Source organism: Thermobia domestica, chromosome 11 (genome assembly GCF_964235325.1).
Source record: "Thermobia domestica chromosome 11, izTheDome1.hap1.1, whole genome shotgun sequence".
Lineage (NCBI taxonomy): Eukaryota > Metazoa > Arthropoda > Insecta > Zygentoma > Lepismatidae > Thermobia > Thermobia domestica.
The window spans coordinates 156068836-156096071 of record NC_137464.1 but is presented as its reverse complement, the minus strand read 5'-3'; the positions used below and the strand labels follow the sequence as shown (position 1 = coordinate 156096071).

Genomic DNA, 27236 nt, shown 5'->3' with positions numbered 1-27236 from the left:
ATTTCACGTTTAACAGAGACAAACATTTTAAGTACGAGTACTTTAAATAAATCAGTTAACTAGATCTTTTTCATAAAGTGTATGATATAAAATTTGTGTTCAAAGCCTTTGTATTTTAATAAGTCTTCTCTAAAATCAATGCACATGAATTGTGCTTCCATCTTCCGAGTTCTTTTAAACTATATGTTGTGGAAATTTATATGTTTGTGGTCAATCCTTTCGGCTCTAGAAAGATGACGTTTTCACTGATCGATTGGAAATTTTGCGTAGATTGTCCAGTTCTATTTGAATATTTAAAAAACATGGTCGTTATTTCTTTATTACATTTTTTAGGGTACACATGAAAGCGTTGAAATTAAAAAAAAAGCATATCCTACGCATTATACATTCCAACGTCATGCTGTTGTATATAGGGGTTGCATATGTCAGGCGTTTATTTCATGACCAAATAATAATGAAAAAGGAACGATAACCATTTCTTCAGTCTAACCAGTAAGATGAATCTTTATTTTTAAAGTGATTTTCCCAATGAACACCATATATAACTGTCATTATAATTAATTGTGTATGTAATGTATTTGCTTATTACATACTGCATGCAAGAAGAAAGAAAACACTGGTCATGCATGAATTAGAATCTCCAACCGGAAGTAGGCTCAAATCTTGCAAACGATGCGAGATATTGAGGTCCCCTTTATGATACCCCTTGCCGATTTTTTTTAATCAAGACTTTTTTCACTTGTGTCTGTAAAGGGACATGACAGATGTTGTGAGGAATGAGAAGGATATTTATGCTCATATGCGAATGATGCGCTGTGTAGAGAGCTCAGGTTCAGCTAGTAATAATAATAAAAAGATTATTGAATCCGAACAAATCCGCCTGAGCTCAGGTGAGTGGTTTTTCAAACCCTTGTATTGAGTACACATATCCTTGGTTTTGGGTCAGAAATTGCTGTACAACACAACTACTGCACGGTGATCCGTATACTATCGTGCATAAGAAACAAACTGCCAAATACTGAGTACTAGAATTGATCTCAGAGAATATCTTCTATAGGCATTCTAGAATATTTAAATAGCAAGTTGCAGTGACAACTTTGTTTGGGAATAAATTCAGGTGAATAATTCCTTTGCTACCCTAGAAAACACCAACGTTGTATTTACTACTTATGTAAGACTTTTTTTTTTTTTTCATTTGATGTTAACAATCAAATTTAAGAACTTTTTGTTTCTAGGATTAGATTGAAGAATGTATGTTGCATACTTAACACGCCAATGTTTTTCGTCATCAAATAAAGAATGACACAAATTGGAAAGCAATTTTTTTTCTTGACTAGGTCTTCCACTAAAATTCGACGAATCGTCTTCTGGTTAATACTAAATTTATCTGCCATCAGCTTCATGGTCACACAGGTTTTTCTTTACCATAGCCTTCTCCGCTGGTCTAGTGGATAGCATGTAGTCCTATTTTCGATTCCCGATAGTAGAGCACAAAAAAAAAAATTAATTTCACAATCATTCACTTTCATTAATCATCCTTTAGTCTAAAAGCATAACCATGGGACGTTGAAATTTCATTTCATTTCTTTTATTCGATCTCTTGACTGTCGCAGTAAGGTCGTCATTATTTACAGAAGTCGGGCGCCCAACCCTATGTCCTCACCACTCTTGACTTACGTTTACCAGCTGAATTGCACGCTAGATACACATTATTATTATTATAAACTCCTTTCCCCATTCTAATACCAATCCCATCAGTTATAGTCTTTCCCCGTCTTCCTCTCTTTCATTGTACCTTATTTTCTATTTTCCTAGCACTTCCTCAGTGAATTTCGTTAGACCCATCTAAATTTGTGTGTTGCTCTTCAGACCAACTTTATAAAGCTCTTGAGTTGTTATTTATCACTTTTACATGGCGTCCATGTTTTCACTTTGTACACTCAAGCAAATTTTCTTTGTATTTTTTCAGACTTTACATTGGATGTTGTAATTATATACCAATTCAACTTGCGTAAATTGGGCCATGATACTAAGAAATATGCATGATTTAATGCGTTTTCATTATATTAGAAGTGACAGTTACCAAAAGAACGGAAAGCGGATCCCTGCGTTTTATTATTTTATGATGTGACCTACGTTAGTTTACCTATAATTGTAATATCTTGTTTATAAAGAATGTGCAAGAATACGAGAAAATTTGTCATTTAAATATGACCACAAGTCGAAATATTAAGGTATGGAAACACCCGTGCATTTCGGACTAATAGTGCTGTATCGTGCGTGAAAATATGAAGGTCTTTGTGTGATGAGTGAGTCAAAGTAACTGCTTCTGCCTATTTTGAGATATGATTTTGATTGTCATTTGGAAGTTCTTTACTATGGCACAGTGAGGACCATCTATTTCCTTTATGGTACTTCCTCTAATGATTTTTTGAATACATTATTTACGCATATACAGGTTGTTCGGCTTACATTCGAGAGATTTGAGAATGTTGTTGTCACCTGTGTAGTTGCATGAAAATGCCTCTTTATCAGTGTGCTGTCTCAGTTTGCAGGTGCCGCCGAAAATAAACCGTTATTAATAAGGGTACATCATGGCTCGTTCAACGGACATTTTTCGTACAAGCGAATAATGAAACAACACCGAGGAAATGCTTAAACATCGGAATGAGCGAGCACACTTAAAGGTATCGTGGCTAGATAAAATCAAATGGGGCTCACGCAGAAACATTCGTCAACAAAATAGACCTGTTTGAGGTTACCAGCGATAATGTCGTTTGAAGTGCTTCGTGACATTCGTCAACTGGAAAATCTAGAGAATTCACCACCCCAACGTGAGATTGTCATGAAGTTCAATCTGGAGCAGTCCACTATCAAACCTCTGCGAACTCTCAACCTCCTTCTGCGCCACATTGCTAAATACAAGACAGACTGTCGCAAACTGTATGAAAGACACTCGAGGGGAATTGCGTATCGTGACATTACTAGCAAATGCAGAAAAAGTTCCTCGCAGGGAATGTGGTGGCCGTCGGATACGGTTACGCGGGAAAGTTGGAAGTATCATACATAAGGTTGTCAAAAAACATGAAGGCGAATGCTTCCTACTTCCAAGAATCTGTCATGTCTTTAATCGATCTAAAAGACATCCCTCGTTTGTGTGGACCCAGCTGGGAATTCACATGGACAAAGCGTCCACCCATATCTTCGGACATGAAGCAGGAAATGGGAATCAATGTTATTTCCTTTCCTGACATTTGAAACCCAGACTCCAACTAAGTAGATTTCTGCCTATTCTGACTGTTAAAATGACATCTACAACATCGATTCACTAGCCTTTGGAAAACGTGTGGGGAGGAATGTGATCGAATTCCTATACCTGCGCTTCAACATAGTTTGTTTGAGTGGAAATTTCAATGTCGGCTAATGATTCGTAATCTTGTGGTCCAATAAATCACTGTCGGTTGGGGCGGCATGGAATTCTACAGAATTAGTACACTTTTAAAATTGGTCGGATAAAAACTGAACACCCTTCTGTCGAACAACATTTTACTTCATGTGATAACGTTAAGAATAGTGAACAATATTGAGGAACACATTAGGCTAAAAGAGGAATTAAGGAGAATCATTATATGGTGTAAAGATAATGGTATAAGTATCAATTGTTCAAAATCTAAGTGCATGTAACAACATCTATAGTAACAAATCCCAATAGTGTGTCAGTCAGTACGAAATCCAAGGTACTTTAATACCAAAAGTTGACACAATAAGGAATTTAGGTGTAACATTTGATAGGTCATTACGTTTTAATGATCACATGCAAAATATGTAATGAAGCAGGAAAATAATTAGGTATATGTTTAATCAGTGACCTGCTTTTTTCAGTCAGAGACTTGTGTACTTTTATATAAACTGCTGGCCAGATACTAAAATATGCATCGGTGATTGGAACAGCCTAACACAGACTCTCGTGAATAAAATTGAAATAGTTCAAACGTGTTTTATTAGACTACTGTGTTTTAAGCTAAGACTCTATTATTACTCTAACACGTCTAAGTAGTGGAAAACATAAATTGGAACTACTTGCGGACAGGAGAAAATTGATTGACTGTATTTGTAGAAAAGATACTTGACAACCGATGTAATGCAGATTTTAAGAAGTATGGATTGTAAAGTTCCAATATATTATACAAATGCTAAAATTTTATTGCATCAAATAATAGGAAACGTATTTTAAATTGTATATCTTAGAATGGAAATTTATTTTAGAATTTATAATATAACTTAGTAGTTAATTTATTTTTACTTTTAATTTGACGTCTCAGTGTTTTAAGAATTGACACAGATTATGTTGTTGTCAAAGTTTACCTTTTATCCATTCATGTTAAAACTAATCGTTATTTATTTTCACATTATAATATTACAATAGTACTGAAGCATATGACAGTGTGTTGTATTCTCAGCACGTAAAAAGTCTATTATTATTATTATATTTACAACAAAACCAAAGACCATGGTAACATGTCTCTTAAGTGTATACAAATATTTTGTGTTTTGGTAGTTTTTATAGAAAAAATAGCTAATAAGTAGCTCTTCCTATTTCGAGGAAATATAATAAATAAAACTTCGTGGGATTCAGCCATTTCTTATAAACTAGCTGGCTCTACCGTTCAGCTCATCCGGCATTTGTATTTGTTTGTGTTCCACGATAAATTTTATCTAATTTTAATAAAATTTGGTATATGTTTTCCTCCAGCCTTACGAAACTACTTACTTTGGGTCAAAATTCATCAAGAGTAAGGGGTAAAATCCACTCTGTGCTAAACATTTGCGTATATTAAGAATGTCATAACAGAACAGTTTTCTAGTACAATCTACGTAAAAATTATTCAATTTTGATTTATTATAATGAATATTTTCTGTAGGGTTTCTCAATCATCTCCATTACTTGGGGTTGAAATTGATCAGAGATAAACGAGTACTTAAATAATATGATTTTAAAAATTTCCCCTCATAACTTTCGTTTAAAATCTATTTTCATGTAATGTGGCTTATATTTTATTTGATGATTTTCAATTGTTACCACTACGTAGTGTTAAAATCTGTCAAGAATGAAGAGATGAATTTACCTCCAACGCAGTGTGTTTTATCTGAGACATAAGCGTTGTTTGGGGCCAAAGTGAGTCGAAGACAATGAATGAATTAATTCCATGTTGACGAAAAGATATGCTAAATATATGTATCGTGTCTTTCCTGTGAATTAACAACATTTCGAGAAACTTTAGTAAAAGCTATTTGGTGTTATGCAGTATGACGTACATTTTCTTTGAGGCTTTATCGTTGCTACTGCTTGGGGTTGAAATCAGTTAAGGTCTAGGAGTTGAATTTTTCTTTCCCCCTAGTTTAAAAAATACCTTCCACAACAAACCCCGTAGAAATTTTGTTTTCTAATGGAAGCATAGCATGTATTTTGTTTCAGATTTAAGATTTATCTTCATTTTGGAGTTGAAATTAGTCAAAGTCAATAGGCACTTACCACACCTTCAAAATAAATGTTTTACTGTTCTTTTCTTTTCTAGAAAATATCAACATTTCATAAAGCATATAGAGGTATCTCAATGGAGCTATTACATGGGTTGACATTATTGCGGGGCAAAAAGATTAGTCGACCTCAAACTTGAAGAATATCTTCCAAGATAATTTCCGTTGACGAGAAAAAAGTAATAAATAATAATAATAAAAAATGAAGACAGTGAGAGTTACCATAAATAAAATTTTTCAATATTAAGGTGTTGAAAATCAACATAAGTAAAATTTTTCTCTCGCTTTTACAATGTACGACATCACTAGTATAATATTTCGATTTTATATTGAATAATCTTAACAGAGGAATCCTTTGTGTGCTTTATGCAGGTACTACAATCGGTGGACATGTGGATAATCTATCCAGATTGTTGGAAGTTTGTAAACAAAATGATATTTGGCTACATGTTAGAGGCCATAGTTTAGCTGCTGTAGCAATGGTTTCTGTCCCAAATATGGTGAGTATTTATTGATTTATTTACTCTGTTTCAGATAACCCAAGGGTCATAATTTAAAGATTGGCATGGCATTAACAATGGAAGAGGGAAATGAATTTTGTGGTGGAAGTCGTTGAATTTACAAAGATATATCCCAGTATTTACATGGTGGCACTGAGGAAGAAGTGAGAAAACCTTAGAACCACTGGTTTCAGAATTCGAACACGAGCTTTCCGATTGCTAGGAAGGAACGCTAACCATTCATCGATGATGGAAGTTAATATCAAATGCTGTTTCAATATTTACTAGGATATTTTTTTTAAAAAGCATAAGTAAAACTAAAATATAGTAATGCCAAGAGTATCTTTGATTGGGAGTTGAAAGTTGTCACTCACTTTGTACATAGACTTCAGACAAATTGACTACACTACGTGACAAATTGAGACTTACAAATATAGCCGTGATAAATATGTGTAAAGAAATTGCTAGGATACGCGGAGAGAATATTGTAGTTTGCTTGTTGCTTGTTTCTTTATATCAATATTTGAATACCTAGTGTTATGATTATGAAGGATATATACTTGTACACCTTCCTATCACTAAACCATGTACTTCCTCCCCGAAATTGAATTTGACCTTGTCATCATCTGAATTAACGTGATGATACAACGTGCATCCTGATTTGCATAGTTATGGATGCAATAGTGAGATTCGTATGTAATGACTGATGAATAAACGTCAAGATTTATCAATTTTTGACAAAGGTTATATCATGGTGTCCCGAAAAGCTGGTGCCTCGATCGTGGTGTGTATGAACTGGTACAAGTTATGAACTGTTGACAGATAACGGCGAGGTTGATCATCGGGATAAGCATCGCAGTGAGCGACTTACTGTACAAGCTCATAGGTACAAAATGGCATAGCAGTTGACTACTCAATACAACAGATCAGTTTAAAAACTATAGCCATGCACTGTACACTCGTATGGTGGGCTATTCCAGCAGGAGCTCTAGTTTCCACCTATTACTCGTGAAACTGTAGTAGGCTTGACTTTTGTTGAAGATGTTTTGCTAAACTTGAATAATTCAAGTTATTGTGTAGCAAGAGACCAGACTTTGAATCTTGCTGAGCAATGAGTTTTTGCTTTAAGAAAAACATTTTAGTATTTATCAATGATTGATAGTTTGTCGTTAATGTAATTTAAAACTGAATGCCATACACGAAAGGGCTTTCTCTTCCATCATTCTTTTCATTTGTTTGTAATTAACTATTAACAAAAACTTAATTTTCTTTATGTTTCTCGTGATTTTTAATTAATGTTTGCAATTTTTTAAATTTCTTTCAGCCAACAAGAATTGCAGATAGTCTAACGTTACCAATTGGTGTGTGGCTCGGAATTCCTGCCCTTCCAGTCGTTGTATCCTTTTTATTTAAAAAAATGGATAAATAACGTATATGTGCAACATATTTTGGCTTTTATTATTATTATTATTATTATTATTATTATTATTATTATTATTATGATGATGATGATGATGATGATGATGATGATGATGATGATGATGATGATGATGATGATGATGATGATGATGTAGTAGTAGTAGTAGTAGTAGTAGTAGTAGTAGTAGTAGTAGTAGTAGTAGTAGTAGTAGTAGTAGTAGTAGTAGTAGTAGTAGTAGTAGTAGTAGTAGTAGTAGTAGTAGTAGTAGTAGTAGTAGTAGTAGTAGTAGTAGTAGTAGTAGTAGTAGTAGTAGTAGTAGTAGTAGTAGTAGTAGTAGTAGTAGTAGTAGTAGTAGTAGTAGTAGTAGTAGTAGTAGTAGTAGTAGTAGTAGTAGTAGTAGTAGTAGTAGTAGTAGTAGTAGTAGTAGTAGTAGTAGTAGTAGTAGTAGTAGTACACGATGAGATCCCCGTTCTGAAAAATTTAAAATGATGAAATGATGCAACAACCTTCCCCTCTGCAATAAGAAGAAGCAACGACGTCTATCAGCGGAGCGTGGTGTCAGTTCAGATGTGCGGATTCTGCAGTCTCACAAGTAGTATCTTTTTACGAGAAATAAGTGTATCAGAAACTAGAAGATGATAATCTAGGAAGACTATTCGAATTCTGAATCTGGATCTTACCTCAGCATCAACTGGATATCTCGTTCTCTCAAAGTATTTTCTTTTACGACAAAGTATACCTCCATGTAAGTGACAAGGTAAATTCTCAGAACACTGGTACTGCAGTGACACAAGACTTCATTGATTAGATATATCCGAAGAAGTTAGTTTGAAGGAATGATATAGTATGCAATAAAGGGCACCAGTATCATTGGACGACACAATTCTTATGCGTTCACTCTCTCTCGAACTGTACCAGGACAGTGTTTACGTCTCTTTCCACAGAATTCAGCACTTTTTTTCATTCCATCAGGATAGTGCACCACGAGATAATGGCAATGGCTAGATGTGCAGTCCGCAGTTACTGGATTAGTCGGCGTAGTTCTATTTAATGGCCGCCTAGATCACCCAGTCTGACTCCCTGGCCTTTTTTCTACTGGGTTATTTGAAACAGATTTTTTACTCCGAGAAAATAGGGGACGCACACCATTTTCGTCACTGCATCACAGAAGGCTGCATTATCTTACGCCGTGTGTTCATGGAGGGAAATTAAAAGGATCGCATATGTTGCAGATTGTGTTCTCTTACATAGGGAACACATTGTGCGCACCCTTTAGGGACTACCGATAAGTACCTCAGCAAGGAAACAGTTACAGTTATAAATTAGCATTACAGTTCTGAGAAAATTCACAGCTTGTTTGATATCCACATGATGATCCCCTTGCGATTTACAAAATATGGTATCAATCCAATTCTGCGATTTCAAGATGGCATCCATAATCCGAAACTTTTAGTCGTCAGAGTAGAAATACATATATGTGTTCTCATCTCTTACAAAGTTTCTATTTAGGATTTGCAAGATAGATAAACGAAACGTTCAGTGAAATGTTAGATTGCACCATGTACTCGGACATGGAATACATATGTCAGCGATAGCTATTGATGCGTGTAGATAGAGAAGTTTAGGTTTCTCGTATAAGAACTAAAACTAATTTATGGCGTAACAGCTATCTATTTGGCAATTCGTAGCGCTCATGCCTTTTGGGTGATGTGTGGTTAGCACACCGGATCCCTTTGCTGCTGTTACTAACTGTCTAGACGGGAATTCGCTACTTCTTGTAGTAGTTCTCCAATTGTCTTTATGACATTGGGTGACATTTCAATGTTAGGACCATCTGGTAAGAACGAACGGTCACTGTCTTTTCTCTGACCAGACCCAGTACTGCTTGGCACCGCAAATTTTACGAGAAGCTCTCATAGGCGCATTATTTTTAGGAGGTAGATGAAATTGAAAGAATCACAACTGCCATAAAGGCGAAAAGATAATTTTTGTTGGTTTAGGGTATATAGAATTTCCAGGGCGCAAAATTTCCGGTCGCCAAGTCGCCATTGGCGACTAGAAATTTAGAGCTGGAGACCAGTGTTCAGTAGGAATGGTTTCTGCCTAAACTCACAAGGCTGCACAGTTTCTGTTTTGCACCGAGTGAGAGAAAACACGGAATGTGAAGTCTTTACAACGGAAGTCTTCACAAAGTTGTAATTCGCCCCTCCTTTCCCACCCTCAATCGAATGTGCAGTTTTACCGTGAGTACTGCTTCTTATGGGAGAAGCTTCAGCAGTGTCAACAGAGGTAAGACTGCCTATAAGGATTCACTGAAGATTGACACACTGGATGATTTACTGACAATTTCCATCAATGACCCTTCAGTTAAGGACTTTGATCCGAAAACTGCAATTGACAACTGGTACTTCTGTGCAGAGAGAGAGAGCGTTACACAAACGTGAAGTCTTAAGGTTAGATATTTTTTAACATATATGAATTGCTCAATTCAAAATTGATTATCCTGAATCTAATTGTCTGATTTAGAAATTTTATGCCCTGATGTGAAATCTTACTTTGTCAAATCAAAGGCCGTAGTAGTGGTGGTGGGGAGACCTCCTATAATTTGTATGTAAAAGATATATGGCGACCATCATTTTTGAGTTGGCGAGTGCGTCTGACTGAAATTTTGCGCCCTGATAGAATTAAACTAATGTTAAAAAATGGCACGTTTTACATCTAGGCTTTTTACTTTGAGTCAATAGGGAGCGGGAGGTTCGAAGAGTACAGTTTTCGTAAGTAGGGTCTGTAAGTCGTGTTATCTGTTGTGGATGATTTGAAGCATAAGACCTATATGAAAAATGCTTTCTGTTTCTGGCAATTAGATAGCGTATAGGAAAAGGAAGATTCGTTAGTTCCTCAAAGAATGGAGGTTAAGATTGTATGTTTCGTGTGTGATTTCGAAGTAGATAATTTTTCGGAAGACAGACCTTTATTTAGAATATGTATTTTTGTATAGTCCAGTTTCTTTGATGAGGTTTGCTAACATCGTCAGTTGATGATTGCTATGAATAGTATAGTAGAGCAGATGCACGTTCCAGAAATGGTCAGGGCACAAGATAGGGAGCTCTACCGTTACACATAGCCAACATTTTTTTCTTCTATACTCTGATAATGAAGCGATTGTCTCGGGAGGCTTAGAGGTGCTTATTTAATTTCTCCCTGGTATTTTTTGTCCATAACAATCATGTAAGACCTTCTATTGTTATGTATGTCATTTTAAATACGTGTAATAAAATTTCGTTATTTGTGTGACAGCGGTCATTATAGAAATAAATAAATGAATAGATAAAGTGAGTGCAATCAACATAAATTTCTGTTTGATCAGAACACGCTGTGAAACTAGAATGAGACATACGTGATTGTGAATATTTCTCTAATTTGATTTTTTTTAGGTCATTTGCCGCAGCTGAGAAGTTTCCATTTTCTACGGTCCTCCGTTAACCTCTTCTTCTTCACATATGATCTTTCTGTTTGTATATCATCCATTAATTATAGTCTCTTTCCACCCTCCCTCTCTTTCCCGCCACCATACCCTTTAGGACATCCCTCATGATACAATTTCTTCTTAGACAATGTCCCAACCAGTTTCTCTTTCTTTTCTTAGCAATATCTAGAAGTTTTCTTTTCTCCACCACCATTTCTAACACTCATTCGTTTTCCTCTGGACCCAACTAATTCTTTCCATTCTTCTCCAAGCCCACATTTCGAAGGCTTCCAGTCGTTTTTCATCACTTTTACGTAATGTCCAAGTTTTCGCCCCATGCAGTACAACACTCCACACGAAGCATTTTACTCACACGAAACTTTTTCTCAACTCTTTATTCAAGGTCCCACAAAATAGTATTTTCTTCCTCCTAAAGACTTCTTTCGCCATTCCTATCCTTGCTTTTATTTCACGTTCGCACTTCATGTCATTACTAAGAATACTACCCAGATATTGAAAACTGTTTATTTGTTCTATTTTCTCCCCTTCCACTTTTATATTTGACAGACCTCTTTGTTCCAATCACCATGGCTTTTGTCTTTCTAACATTTATTTTCATCCCATATTCTTCAAAGCCCATCCTCAGGTTTTCTAACATTTTATTGATTTCCTTTTCAGATTCTGCAACAAGCGCCATATCGTCTGCAAATCTTATGCATCTAATCATTCTACCTCCTACCGAAATGCCGTCATCATCATGTAGACTCTTTTTCATTATCTCTTCTAGGTAGACATTAAATAGTGTTGGTGAGAGGCAGCATAATTGTCTAACTCCCTTTCCAATTGCACTCTCTTCCGTCAGTTCTTCCCTTATCCTAACACTTATTTGTTGGTTCATGTTTAAATTTCTTATGATTCTTCGATCTTTCCATTCCAACCCTATATTTAGAATTCCCAGCAACAGTTCCGAATTCACGCGGTCAAAGCCTTTTCTAGATCAATAAATACAACATACACCTTTTCCCCTTTTTCTATAAATCTTTCGCTGATCGCCCTTAATAATCCAATAGCATCTCTTGTGCCCTTACCTCTTCTGAACCCGAACTGTTCCTCCTCAACTTTTTCATTTGTTCTTCCATATAACCTTCTGTTCAGTATTCGGAGCAAAATTTTAGCTGCATGAGATATGAGACTAATAGTTCTATAATCCTCACATCTCTTTGGGTTCGATTTCTTAGCCATCGGTATCATGATCGTTTTCAGAAAGTCTTTTGGCCATTCTTCTGTTTCATATATTTCATTGCATAATGGGAACAAATCTTTCTTTCCCTTGTCTCCTATATTTTTAATGAATTCGATTGGTATATTATCTATTCCGGTTGCCTTTCCATTCCTAATCTCGGATATAGCTTTTTCAAACTCATCCCGAAGAATACTAAATCCTTTATCATCATCGCCTACTTCATTTTCTACTTCAACATTTAGGCTACACGGTCTATCCCTACTCTCATATAAGTCTTCAACGTATTCTTTCCGCCTTCCTATGATCTCATTTCCCTTGCTGACTACCTTTCCATTCTTATTTTCTACTGCCATCATAATACCCACTTGTTTCCTCCGCAATTCCATAGATTTCACCTCCTTATACATTTCCTCATATCCCCAACTCTTTCTAATTGTTCTATGTACTCGCATTTTCTTTTGTAAAACTCTTCCCTCCCTCTGTCTGTTTCTCTTCGTAATTCATTATTTAACTTTCTGTACATCTTTCTGCCCTCTTCTGTATGAACGTTTCCACGTCTTCCTTTCCCTTATTTTTTGCAACATCTGCTCTGTAACCCATGGTTTCTTAGTCGTTTTGTGTTCGTGCGTTACTACCTGCGCCTATTCTTTCCTCTTTGAGTATTTTTCTTCGAATTTTTCAACGAAAATATTTCTTATTTCCCCGTTTTTCAACTTTTCAGTATTCAACACTTTGTTGCCTACTTTTCTTCTGCCTACATTTTTCAGTTGAATATCTACTTCGGTCAGCACAAGATTATGATCAGAGAAAATATCAGCCCCGGGAAGGGTCTTCGCGTTCTTTAAGATATTCCGATACCTGTCCTGAATCATAACATAGTCTATCTGATATCTTCCACCGTCTATTGGTGATTTCCATGTATATCTTCTTCTCTTGTGCTGATTGATCCAAGTGTTTCCAATTACTAGTGAATTCTGTCTACAGAAATTCACTAGTCCCTCTCTCTTTCTTCGCCTAAACCATATTTGCCTACGATACTACCTTCCTATTTTTCTCCCACAACTGCATTGAAATCTCCCAGTACAATTACGCATGCGCCCCTCTTCTCCCTATCTATAATTTCTTCTATTTTCTCATAATTTTCCTCTACTTCTTCAGTTGCGTGCGAAGTCGGCGGTGCATATGTCTGTATCACCACTAGATCCTTCGTTTCCCTTTAAGTCTTAACATCATAACTCTATCATCCATTCTACTATATCATCCATTCATTCCAATTCTAATTTCACTACCTTCTCCTTTAAGCGCTTTCCAAGAATTATTCCTACCCATTATGACCGCCCTTTTCATTACCTGAGTAAAACATTCTATATCCTTCGCTGTCCAACACCCCATTACCTTCCCATCTAACTTCACAAACTCCTACCAAATCTAGGTTATTTTGTTTCATTTCTTCTTTAAGATTTTCTAATTTTCCTCCCTGTAATTGAATAAGCAACCCAAATTATATTTTGGTAGGTGCTGTTCAAGGACAAGTGGATGATACACCCTTAAAATTCATCAATAATAGTCTAATATGTAAACAATCTTCTTTATTTTATACTGTCTCCGAATTTAGGAATTATATATATAATGTAACTACTGTCATCTCAGTATGGAGTCTTAATTTTCTGTAATTTCTCTCATTTTATGCCTATAATTTCCTACTTTATTGAGCAATTTTACATGTTAAAAGTTTCATATTTAAATTTATAGTTTACAATGCTCAGTTTATATTCTTAGTTTACGTTAGCACCACCCAAACTGTTTTGTCATAAAAATTGAGGAGTATTCAAACTTTTATCCTAGCACCAGGAGAAATTAAGTCAGACCTATTAATATTACACATGTCAAGAAACCCGCCGATAAACATCCTATAATACGTAGACAGAGAAGAGGTGAGTTTTTAATTACAATAGTAGCTTGGTGTAGATCCACTTTGGTAAAAGTCCAACTTGGTAATTGGACACGAAAAATTATGCCTGGTATACGATCTTTGGAACACGACTCGCGCGCTAGAACTTACATTGATTAAAATAGGTCACAACACTGCGCATTACCCTTGTTTATGTATGTCGAGACAAAGCCATGACTGCACACGAGCGTCAGTACTGCAGAGTAAATACAGTCTTTTATACCTACACCCATAAAAAGCATGCAGTAAATAATGGACACAAAACTTTGCAGAGAAATATCAGTCCAACGAAGCGCAAACAGGCCGTTATAGCATTGTCTGGAATAACCAGGCAATGTCACATTTCCGAATCACACTGGAGAGAAGGCAGAAGCAAACTTCTGTAACAGATTTTTAGTAAAAATTAAACCTGGTGACTTCAACCAGATCGAAATAGGGAAGGGAAACAGAAAATAGGGGGGAGGGCACTAGAGTTTCAGATTATTGAAGCGTTTTTTGGAAGCAGATTTCCTATCAGTAACATATCCTCCTCCTTCCCGCTTCTCAGTACCATCCTAGTAGGCAGTGATGATTTCAGATTTTCTGCAGGAGAGAATTTCAGTATGTGGGAAGTGAAAAATATTGCAAAAGATACTGGTAATCCATATTGAGCAAAATTAGAGATATGGCCCCGGGAGGGGATTTCGCAATCCCAAGGGGTTAAATTTTCATTACTTTAATCTAGTTGCTTTTGTATGTGTGTATTTTAGTGTTAAGTGGTGTTATATATATATATATATATATATATATATATATATATATATATATATATATTATTCAACCCCATCAGCGTATATCAATAAAATTTGTTTCTTTGATAGAAACGGATTAATTATTTCCCTTTATTTCTTAGAGGACAAGTACGTTTGGCATAGTTCAGGATCTGGAACGGATTAAGGACGTACATCTAGGTACTACCGTATTTAAATATGCGTCCAATATTGCCTTTAAACGATTTATACATGCCAGTTTTTTTGTTTTTTTTTTTTCGTTCTTCCTTTTGTTCATTTCGGGAGGTACTTTGTTGTGAAATCAATCTACAGAAATAGTTTCTCTTTTAAAATTTGCTACTCTCTAAATGTTTTACTTCTTTTAAGTGGTATCTTTCATAGTAAGAAGTGTAAAACTAATAACTTAGAACAAAATACAGAATTATAAGAACTATCACAAAAGAAAGGAACTTCAACCTAAAGACTCAATTATTTGTAATGTAGAAATTTCCTTAACTCAGTCTCAAAGACTCTTTACAGGTTATTTGATCTGACCTCTAACCGCCCAGTCAAACAGTATTCTGTGAGCATGTCTGCAAGGGAGACAACACTTCCATTAATTGCCGGGCTTGCAGTTGAACACTTGTCTCTGCGACTAAGTTGCCTCTCACTATGGGTCTCTTTACAGGTGAGCTTTCAATCTACAGTTTTCATTATTTTATTTTCTTCTAATATGTAATTCAAAACAAACCTACGACTTTTTTCTTTCTTTTATCGGCATTTCCAAGAAAACCATATTTTGAAAGAATCAAAGACATCCAAATACGAGTTGTTCGGTTGATTGAATTGAAGTTTAGCGTCCCTTTCAACACTGAGGCTACATGAGATGGGAGACCTACAGTTTAAGGTGGAATCTGAAGCACCGTAATACGTTCAAATTATTAGGGCTTTTCACCGGGAATCGAATCTTGGATCCCTTGCACCAAAAGTGATCGTTCAAGCAGTGGTTAAATACGGAAACTGTAGATTATGTTTTTTTAATGTTTCGGCCTGAGGAAGCAGCTTTTCTATTGAAATATTTCAGTATATTTCGACCTGTGCTTGGCGACATTGAGTCAGGTAAATAGTAGGTTTGTAAATAATAATTATAATAAACTTTGATATATCTTGTCTAGATCTCTTTAATTTCCAAGTTTGTTAAAACTGGGCATTCCAGAAGTTGACTCTGCTGAAGATAGCTGTGAAATCTTCATAAAGTTTAAAATTATGATTACTGAATTTTACAAATATATATGTAATGTGACGAGCTTATTAGTAAGGTGCCATAGAGGAGGAAAGTGAGCCTGAGGAATGCGTAATCTAATAACAAGATAGAGAGCCAGAATTGTGAGCACTGTTACTTGGGCTATTGTAGATTTACTATGAGATATAACATGTATATTTCCATTTCCCAAACACCGTTCGTAGGTACAGATATTTGATATAACTTTCACTTAAAGTGTTGTATGTCTTAGTTATTAGTTACATTCAGTTGATTATAACTCCCACTCATTGGTATTTATCAAATCAAATACTGGAATCATTTATGTCATGTCCATTACAAGGAATATTTTGCAAACATCTCGAATGATGAAGTTAACGATATAAGGAGAAAATCCATTTTTAGAAAACTGTAAATATGAGTAACATAAATGATAATATAGTGCACATTAAAGAGCTTCACTTCTGATATATATATTGCGAATTTTAAAGTAAGATTTATGATAACTTATTTTTTAACGATAACGTTATTTGTGTAGCTTTCACATTGAAGTTCTCTTTCTTTGGGAAACAGATTCCAAACGATTGTGTTAGGAAAATATAATTATTATTAAAAGAGAAAAAAGACTGTAATTGTTATATCGTATAATGTTTGATAAATCAACAGGAAATTATTTGTTTGTAGGTTCAGTATGTTATAATCAGAAATACTTTTGAACTGCTTCTTAAAAATTTTCTTCATTGTAGTTTCGAAATGTTAGTTTATCTCTTTTCACTAGTTGAATGATTATTAGATGTTGACTGCTTTACATTTCGTAGTCGTAATTCTACAGACAAAAGATAATGATTTGTTTTCAGTATTTAACAAAGAAAGTAACTAGAACTAACTAATTCTATGGCTTACGCAACCCGGAGGTTCAATGCCGCGTTCACAAAAGCTCTCCACTGACTTCTATCCGTAGGCAACTAAATCCAGTTTCTACTTTGTATTCCCATCTCTGCGAGATCCATCTTAATATTGTCCTCCCATCTGCGCCTAGGTCTTCCTAATGGTCGTTTTCCGATTGGTCTTCCAGTCAAGACTTTGAAAGCGTTTCTACTTTCTTCCATCCTAGCTACATGACCTGCCCACCTAAGCCTCCTAAACTTGATGACACTAACAATGCTTGGTAAACCGTATAAATTATGTAGTTCCTCGTTATGAAGTTTCTGCCATTCCCCATTCCCGTTCCTCTTGGGTCCGAATATTCGTCTCAGGATCTTGTTCTCAAATACTTGCAGTCTATGTTCTTTCAGAGTAAGCGACCATGTTTCGCAACCATATAGAACAACAGGCATGATTATCGTTTTATATATTTTAAGCTTCAAATTCCTCGACAGAATTCGCGGCGACAAGAGATTTTGAACTGAATAATAACATGAATTTCCTGCTTTTAGTCGACATTTAATTTCTTCGTGAATATGATTTTCGTCTGTGAATATTGATCCTAGATATTTGAAACTATCCACTTTCTCAAAAGTATTATTTAATATTTTAACGCATCTATAATTTGCTGTATTGCGGTCCCGACGCACTTCCATGTATTTAGTTTTCTCTGCATTTATCTCTAAACCCATGTTCCTGCAAGCGTTTAATAAGATCTCTGCATTTCTTTCTATTGTTCTCCTATCATCTCCTGTTAAATTTACATCATCAGCATATGCCATAACTGGTGAATACCGTTCAACTCTAAGAGCTCCCTTGTGGCTAAGCGGTTAGCGTACGCGCCTTTGGCGTGGGAGACCCGGGTTCGATTCCCGGCGGGAGCCCATGTGGTTCGGAGTCCACGTTAATCAGTAGGTCCACATCTCATATAGCCTCGCTGCTGAAAGGGACGCTAAACTAAAATCAACTCAACTTAACTCAACCGTTCAACTCTAGACCCTGGTTGCTATTTTTGATTTTCCTTATAGAGTATTCCAGGACAAAGTAGAATAATAATGGCGATAACGCATCTCCTTGTTTCAGGCCATTGTCGACGTGAAAGCTCGTGGACAAAAATTTTCCTACCCGGACTTTACTTTGGGATTCATTTAAACATATATTAATTAATCTAATTAGCTTTTTCGGTATTCCAAGTTTTGTAAGAACGTTGTATAATGTTTCTCTCCTAACCGAGTCGTAAGCCTTTCTAAAATCAATAAGTATTGATATACCGGGTATTGTATTCTCACTTCTTTTCGAGTATTTGGCAAATGGTAAATATTTGGTCGATAGTTGATCGATTTCGTCTAAATCCGCACTGATAATCTCCAATAATTTCATCTGCGTATGGGGTCAATCTTGCTAATAGAATATTTGAAAGGATTTTATAGGATGTTGACAGAAGAGAAATGCCTCGATAATTATTACAGTCAGTTTTGTCGTCTTTCTTGTGAATTGGAACAGTGATTGATTCTTTCCACTCTTGTGGCAATTTTTCCTTGCTCCAGATAAGGAGAATGAGTTTGTGTATCTTGTTCCACAATTTTTCGCCTCCAGCTAAAATTAACTCAGCCGGAATTTCGTCTACACCCGGGGATTTGTGTTTCTTTAATTTCTTTATAGCGGTTTCTATTTCTATTCGGTTAGGTTCTGGAATATACGGCTCTGCGGTATGTATCTCCTTTTCTCCACGCACATTAGTTTTTGACTGCGTGTTCAGCAAATCGTCAAAGAAATCTTTCCATCTATTTAAGATGCAGTATCAGTGAGGACCGTCCCTTCAGCTTTCTTTAATATATAAGCACGAGGTTGATAACCTATTTTAAATTCGTTGATCCCCTTATACATGTCCCGAATGTTTTTATTTTTACTATTATCTTCAAGTTCCTTAATTTTAGCTTTCAAAAAATCGCATTTCTTTGTTCTAAAAGTTTTGGAAGTTTCCCTCCTGATCTCTACGAAATTTTGTGTAGTTATTTCGTTCGGATTTTGTAGCCGACCTAATTTTGTCTGTTTTCTCTTCCCTGCTAGTTTAATGCATTCCTGGTCGAACCATGGTTTGTTTCTATGTATTTCCGCGTGTCCCAAGTTTTCTTTTGCTGAAATTTTATTACTATCTCTAATTTCAATCCAAGTGTCCTCAACACAAGTGCACTCCGAATCTTCTAAAGCCGAGAATCTATTCGAAACTTCAATCTTGTATTCCTTTCTTACCTGACTCTCATCTAATTTCTTTAAATTAAATCTCTCCGTTTTCGGACATTGAATATTTCTTTTATTCTACGATAATCTCTCTTATTATCGCTGCTACCAGGTAGTGATTAGTGTCACAATCAGCCTCTCTAAACGGCCGAACATCAATTATGCTAGATTGCCTTCTTCTATCTACTAAATCGTGATCAGTTTGATTATGTGTTTTTCCGTCTGGTGAGGTCCATGTGTATTTATGAAGGTCGCGATGTGGGAATTTTGTACTCTTCACGATTAGGTTTTTGGATGTTGCAAAGTTCACGAGTCTAACACCGTTGTCATTACTTTCCTTATGCAGACTTTCGTTCCCTATAATCAGTTTGAAAATATCCTCTCGTCCTACCTTTGCATTGAATCCCCCAATAGAATTTTCATATGGTATCGCGGGAGTTGGTCAAATATCCGTTCCACTTCTTCGTAAAAACTGTCTTTTATATCGTCATCCTTATCTTCTGTTGGGGCATGTACATTTAAAACAACCATGTCACACCACCGACCCTTAAGAATAATAAAAGAAAGTCTGTCAGTAACAAATTCGATCCACTTAATTGCTGGTAATATTCGTTTGTGAACGAAAAACCCTGTTCCTAATTGGTGGTTTTTATTTCCTTCCTCGTAAAAGAACGTAAAATTTTCGGAATTAACAGATCCATTTCCTTCCCACCTAACTTCCTGAACTCCTACTAGGTCCATCCTGTATTTCTCTAACTCACTCGTTACGGATTTTAACGCGCCTGCCCTATAAAGACTTCTAATATTCCATGTTCCGAATCTCAAGTCCATTTTCTTTTGCTAAGGTCGTGCCAAGTTATCAGTCCTTGTCCGAGACTTTTGTGAATGTATCTGAACAAGGATACCTTTTTTTTTTTTCAGGATGAGGTTTTTAGCCTTACCCAAACCCCCAAGCTGGAGGACCACTCCTAGTCGTCTGTCCGCGACTGCTTATGCAGTATATTCGCAGCTAACCTTTATATCTAGAGGCCTTCTCCTCGATCCTGAGGTTGCGCCATGTCGTGGTGACAGGAACTACGTTACACGGACAAAGAAAGTAATTCTTGACTAATTAAATAATGATTGACTTTACCTTTGGAAGCTCTTCGCCATCCATAGACCCGTTGTTAAAAGTTTTGTTCCATGTATCGCGGTTGAAAATAGCATTCTGTACAACCTTAGTCTTCATGAAGGTGGTTCAGCGACCTTCCCTGTTGTAGGTCCTTGTCTTTCCAGATCATGTTTGATAGGCAGTGGAATATGTGCGCATCCTTCTGGTGAATTTTGTGTCGGACCACGTTACTTGTGGCATTGAGCATTATTTCAAATTGTACAAGTACTCTATTCAAGTTTACAGTTGATGATAATGATTGCAAAGTATCGTATACAAGATTAGTGATCAACATACGCTTCTATCACAGTACAATAATATAGCATAAGTTCCCCCACCCATGACATTATCAAACCGATCTGTTAAAACCGTTTCCTGAGATCTGTCATCTGACTAAAATTATAGCTTTCTCGGATCATTCTAATGGAGAGGATCTCATGATTCTCAATGATTTACTACCAAACCTGTCGTGCGAATTTGCAGAAATTCATAACATGCAATAAATAAATCGCTATAAGCTTGCTGTAGGATGTTGACAGAAGTGAAACTTACCTGCGAAGGTGACGAATGAATTGTAATGTTCAATCTATTGACCTTTACTAATCGATATTAGTTTAAGATTCGTCTTGATTCAAAATATCAGCAGTAGTGACCATGTTGGTAGTCCACTTGTTTGTGATCGTCGAAAACGAAAGCTTTGGAACAGTGTTGTTGCAATTACAGGGTGAACTGCTCAGTCATCTTTCACAGTCACTGCTATACTGTTTTGTTTTCTCAGTATCGAAATAATAAACAAGTAAGAAACTTTTTCTCTTGACATATTAATTTCGAGTGATAAATTCATGATTCTGATGTTAATTTAGATTATTGAACACTATCACACAGTCAGGAACGTCCGCAGGATTTTTTCAGGGGGGCAAAAGACCGATTCCAGGGGAGGAAGACCGACACGCAAATACAGTCGCACACACACTTCGATGCACACGTGCATATAATACATCATATAAATAACAGTTATTTACGCACATATCCTTATTAACTATAGTAAATAAACTATAGTACTGCAGTATTTACTATAAATACATTAAGTACTATAGTATGTGAGTAAGAAAATTAGTATGTTCTTTCAAGAACTGAACACCCTTTAAAAATGCATGGGCAACTTTTCTCGCTGCGGGCGGCTATGCACATAGTTAATATATATTTCTGAACTCATGTAAACACTAAAAAACGCATGTTCATTATAGTAAACACTTTTTTTAAACACTGAACAAACTCGAGATGTTAGATATGCGTATCGAAATTATAGAAGTAAAGTTCGTGGACGATGGTTTCATTTTATATCGAATTAAGAATATGTTATAATGCTAAGATCATTGTATGGTAGACTATTTACTTTTCTTTTTGTTTCAGGCTTTAGGTCTTAATGGAGTTCAAACTAGACTTCGGCAAGCCTTTGAATCGAGTGAGCAGCTATGGAGGAAAATTTCCAAATATGAGTGCATAAGACTTCTGGTAAAACTCGAAACCATACTTTCTGTATTACATTAATCCTTAAGAATCCATACCTTAGAGAGAATTGCAACAAAAAACAGTTCATTTTATCACAAGTTCTGTCATTTTTACTGTGGTGACAATAAACAAAATACAGTTTTCATATGACATGAATCTATAGAACATTGTGTCCTTGAAGTTTTGGAAATCGAGTAAACTCATATCGGAATTTAATAATAATAATAATAATAATAATAATAATAATAATAATAATAATAATACTTTTTGCAGTTTTATCATTATCTGATAAATATGGTTCATATATATGTCACTAATAGAGTAACATTTTGTAGAGAATGTTTCTTTGCTTTAATTGGTATAAACGATAAGTAATTGAATCTTCTTTTCTTTTTAACGATGAACTAGTTTCTGTTGCAATCCTGTCGGATATCTAGCTGGCTGTTGATAGGCTGCTGTGATATTCTAAGTTGAAATTAAATTTTTAAAATGAAAATTGTATGGACGGATTACATGGATTCATTGAACAAAATTCAAGGGTGATTTGTTTCATACTTGAAACCGTAGTACCATCGAAAATAAAAACAAAATGAAATTGAGAAATTGAAGTCTAAAGCTGAAATTTAAAACAAGTAGCATTGTTACGTGTATACCATATGAAGGAGTTTGGTTTGTATGGAAGTGATATTTTCTCAGTTAATATTAAAACCGAAAGTGGTAGTAGATTTCTACCACTTCTCGCTTTAGTAGAGTGATTAGAGTGGAGAGATGATTTATTTGGGTCACTTCATTGATTGCAGAAAAGCGCTGCTCGCTGTGTATTACTGTTGTTACTCTATGCTAGAGGTCTGCATGGGTCGGAATTTTTAGCCCGAACCCGGCCCAGTCCAAGAATTTACGAAGTGAGGCCGGACCCGAGTCCGAAATATGTTTTAGCATTTAGCCCGAACCCGGCCCGAGTTCGTGTGGTAATCAGATGAGCCCGAAATAAGCCCGAACTGCAGAAACTTCATAATTAACGCAAAATTGTTTTTTCATTTATAGCAATTAGAGTTTTAATTTTGCAGTTGCACTAAGTTCTCCAGAAAGAACGGTGCAATATATGTATATCGTTATACAGTATTTACAAAGGCCCGAGAAATATGGTTGTATATTTAAAAATTCACGGCATGAGCCCGGCCGGAGCCCGAAGTGATACATGCTTTGTAGGTCCGAGCCCAGCCCGCGATACGGTTCGGGCTTAGGCCCACGGGCTCGACCCGAACCCGTGCAGACCTCTACTCAATGCAGATCAATGTTGAAGTTGTAGTGGATTTCTATTACTTCCGGTTTTAGTACAGAATTAAGGATAGAAATGATATTTATTCTTCGGGTGCTAAATCAGTTGCAGAAAACTGCTTCTCGCTATCCATTACCGTTTTTGCTCTATAGAGATCAACGGTCAAACAAGAAGTGGTTGATTTTTACCACTTGCGGGGTGAATATCACTTCATCAACAGACTCGACTCCTCCTGGCCAGAATTGATGGTGACCAATCGAGTAGTTCTTGAGATTTTTTTTCTCTCTTGGACAAACACACGCTGACAGACAGGGTAAATATATAAAGGAGTTTTTGTAATTCAAACTCTTTCAATAAAAGAACAGAGAAAAAGCTGTGAAGCGTTCAGGTAGATGTGTTGGAATACAGGTGACGAGGTTGAAAGTAGAGTCTAATGGAGGGTCGGTAAAAGTGCCTGAGAGCAAAGAAATAGGAGATAAAGAGAAATACTTCTATAATTTATAGAAAAAAGAATTGAAAATTTTTACCAAAAAATGTAAATTAGTGAAGGAATTGTAAAATGTATATAAATAGATTATGTGTGTGTGTGTGTCTGTCATCAGATTTTCGAATAGAAAAGAGTCACCTAAAATCACCATTTTTGTACACATAATCAGGGCTCCCAGCTGTCCTATTTCCCTATTTTTTCCTATATTTTTGATTTTTGTGTATGTTTGTCCTATATTTTAATCCTGTCCTTTATTTCCTATATTTTTAGGTGATTGAATTATTAAAAATACATTAGCAATATGTTAAATATGTATTAGCATTTTTTTTTCTGTGAGACTAGTCACTAATCCTCAGTATTATTTTTTTAAATTGGCTTCTTACAATCCTCCCATGTCCACTTTTTTTTTTTTTTTTTTTTTCCTATGTGCTTATTCTTCCCCAATGAAGCTTAGCTGAGGAAACTTGCCATGCTCCAATTTCTTATAATGCAAGCTGTGTTAGCAGTTTCTTTTAACAGTGTGTGCAGCAGTATTGGCTAGGCATTGAGGTATATTGGTATTCACCGACATATCCCAACGCCTTCCAATATTGCTGTTACATAATATGCGGGGTTCCCAGACGCGTTCTGGAAAACCTGGATATAAAATTGTGTTGTGGAAACGCCCTGGAAAAGTCATGGGAAGCAGAAAAATGGTGAAATTATGGAAATTATTTATGAACTAGAAATGTCCTGAAATTTATGTTGTGTAACAGTTGTTAGAAGTGTATATATAATTTATAGAACAATGATGAATGAAATACTATTGCATTATTTATTTCAGAGGAAAATACGTTGATCAAATAATTCAGTGTTTAATTAGATTCAAATATTCTATTACAGAGAAATAAGTTATCAATCTTCTTTTTTCATTAGAAAGATACGAAGTAATGAAAAACAATGTCAAAATAAAGTTCATCTCTAAATAAAACAAGTAGAAGGATACTAGGAAGGTAGAGAAATAGTTAATATTTTTACGTGCATTAGTTGAATTTACGTATTCAAAATTATATATGAATAAAGACATGTAAGAAATGTTAAATGCCATGGTAATCCTATAAATAAGAGTTAACTATTTCTTTTTCTGAGGTAGTGCGAATATGTTCTAAATTCTAACAATATTGGAGCTTCATTTTTTAGTGTTTTTACTACTTTCAATGCCTTGTTCAAATTCTATTGTTTGCACAAAAATCATAAAAACAAAATAAAAAGTAACATGAAAAGTGTAATTCAGAATGTATGGAGAGGTGGTATCCTTAAAGAAATAATACTTCGAGTCGCATTACTAATTTGTGTTTGTGCATTGTAGTCAAAATTGATGGTACCCCGGAAAATCTTCAATGAATACTGGAAAAGTCTTGGAAGTTGTCGGGTTAAGGGTGGCTTTTTCTTACAATACATTTATATTTTTCTGTGCTTTAGAGGATAATATTTTATTGTAGAAACTAAAGTGTCCTATTTTATAAACCAAACTGTCCTATATTTTTTCAGTGTCCTGCTGGGAGATCTGCATAATCTTTATCAAATCTAATTGCGTGCGAACCTTATAATTTTTTTTTTCGGCTCTGAGGTGAAATTGGATCTAAATTTGTGTACAGTTAATCATAGTGTTTGTAAAGTAGCAGGATTCCTACTAGTCAGGGAAATCAGGGAAAGTTGTGTGCAAGTCAGGGAAACTCAGGGAAAAAGACTGGAAATCAGGGAAAGTTAGGGAAATTTTATAAAATAGTTTTTTTTTTTCTAAGATCAATTGTACACCAATTTCAGCTTAGCCAACCATTAATGATTACAGGATGGAACGTTGCTCAGATTTTTATGGGTTGTAAGTGGAATGTACGTATGAACAATTGATTATTATTTGTCTGTATGAAATAAATGTTTGAGCTCCTTCGTGGCTAAACGGTTAGCGTACGCGCCTTTGGCGTGGGAGACCCGGGATCGATTCCCGGCGGGAGCTCATGTGGTTCGGATTCTACGTTAATCAGTAGGTCCACGTCTCATATAGCCTCGCTGATGAATGGGACGTTAAACTCAAAATCAACTCAACGAAATGAATGTTCTCATATATAAATACTTACCGTTATTTATTTCTTATTTATGTGTCAACGTTATCCGACACTTAACATGAAAGTCAGGGAATTTCCTGCCAAAGGTCAGGGAGAAGTCAGGGAAATAGATTTCGCCAGATCAGTAGGAACCCTGAGTAGGCAGCCCAGTTGTTTTTCGTATATTGTAGGTTGCATATCTTTCAGTAATAAATAAAAATGTCTAGTAATGCAGAATGAAATAAGGAAAATAATAAAAATAAAAAAAGTATGAAAAGATGAATGGGAAACGGAGTGAATGTATCACTACAGGTTATTGTAAGACTGTTAAAATCAGGCTGCGGGTCGCGGATACAGTGACAATGTAATTGTTTTCGCATTTCTTTTTGAGAGAGTGGAAGAATTGTGAGGGGGAAGATGTGATGGAACGTGTATTGTGGAGTAGATAGTGAGGAATTTGAGCACTTGCAAAAGCGTCTGGTATTGTTGATGCAAGTTGAAAAAGAAATTTCGTTAACACAAAAGGCTAGACAGTGAATGAATTTAAAAATTTAAATGGAAAAAGAAAGAAAAAAAAAATCGCAACCATCGAAATAATGAAAAGTCAAACTGGTGTCGAATATAGGACGTGTTTTACTCAGGTTTCTGACTTTCTTCCATCAACATTTCCATTTGGGGCCCTTTCAAGGGACCAGGTTTAATGAGCGTTGGTGTTTGGAGCCTTCGGTAAACGATTTCATGGCAGACTGAGAACGCCCATTTGGTTACAGGTGAGATGATAAGTATGGAATAAGCAAGATTCGTTAGCGTTTGTAGGGAATGCATGGTAGGAATGAATGGGTAAGTCGGGAAGTTCGATGAAAAAAAAAAAAAAAAAAAAATCCTCTACTCCGAAATTCCTGCTTTAGACAGTAGAAGTTGTCGAGTTCTCTTTCTTTCTTAAATTGGCTTCCGACAGTTTTCAACTCAAATATTATTATCAAAGGGTTATTATTAAGCCTGGAAAAAATCCAGATTATCCTGGAAGCGTGAAGGAAAGCAAAAGGCATATTTGATCAAAATCAGGTAATCTTTAGAAAAGCTATAGTGGAAAATCATTTGTTGTCACAATACATATGGGTAGATTTTCATTCCCTTATTCTTAATTGATTTTAACTTAAAGAAATAGACTGTGTTAAACCTCAAAGAAAACATATGGCCAGTTTCGTCAAAAAATAATAATAATAATAATTAATAAAAAAATAAATAAAATAAATAAATAAAAAAAAATGTGCGTAAGTTATCACGGGTCAGATAGGCACACACACACATATATATACATGTGGTATCAAATGGTAGATGCCCGCCAACGCTCGATTTAATTGTGTTACTGGTGTAGATATTTATATATTTACTGTTAAAGGTCTGGTGATGAATCGAAAGTTCTTTTTT

At 35.6% G+C, this 27236-nt stretch overlaps 1 protein-coding gene across 1 annotated transcript in view; it reads left to right on the top strand.

Annotated features, from left to right (window-relative positions):
* Window positions 1–27236, top strand: part of LOC145664514 (putative pyridoxal-dependent decarboxylase domain-containing protein 2) — a 118804-nt gene that overhangs the window by 43811 nt on the left and 47757 nt on the right. Inside the window, exons 6-9 of the mRNA XM_081731250.1 lie at window positions 5911–6038; window positions 7363–7434; window positions 15397–15555; window positions 21857–21958. Of these exons, the coding sequence (XP_081587376.1) occupies window positions 5911–6038; window positions 7363–7434; window positions 15397–15555; window positions 21857–21958 (461 nt within the window). The remainder of the gene's footprint in view (window positions 1–5910; window positions 6039–7362; window positions 7435–15396; window positions 15556–21856; window positions 21959–27236) is intronic.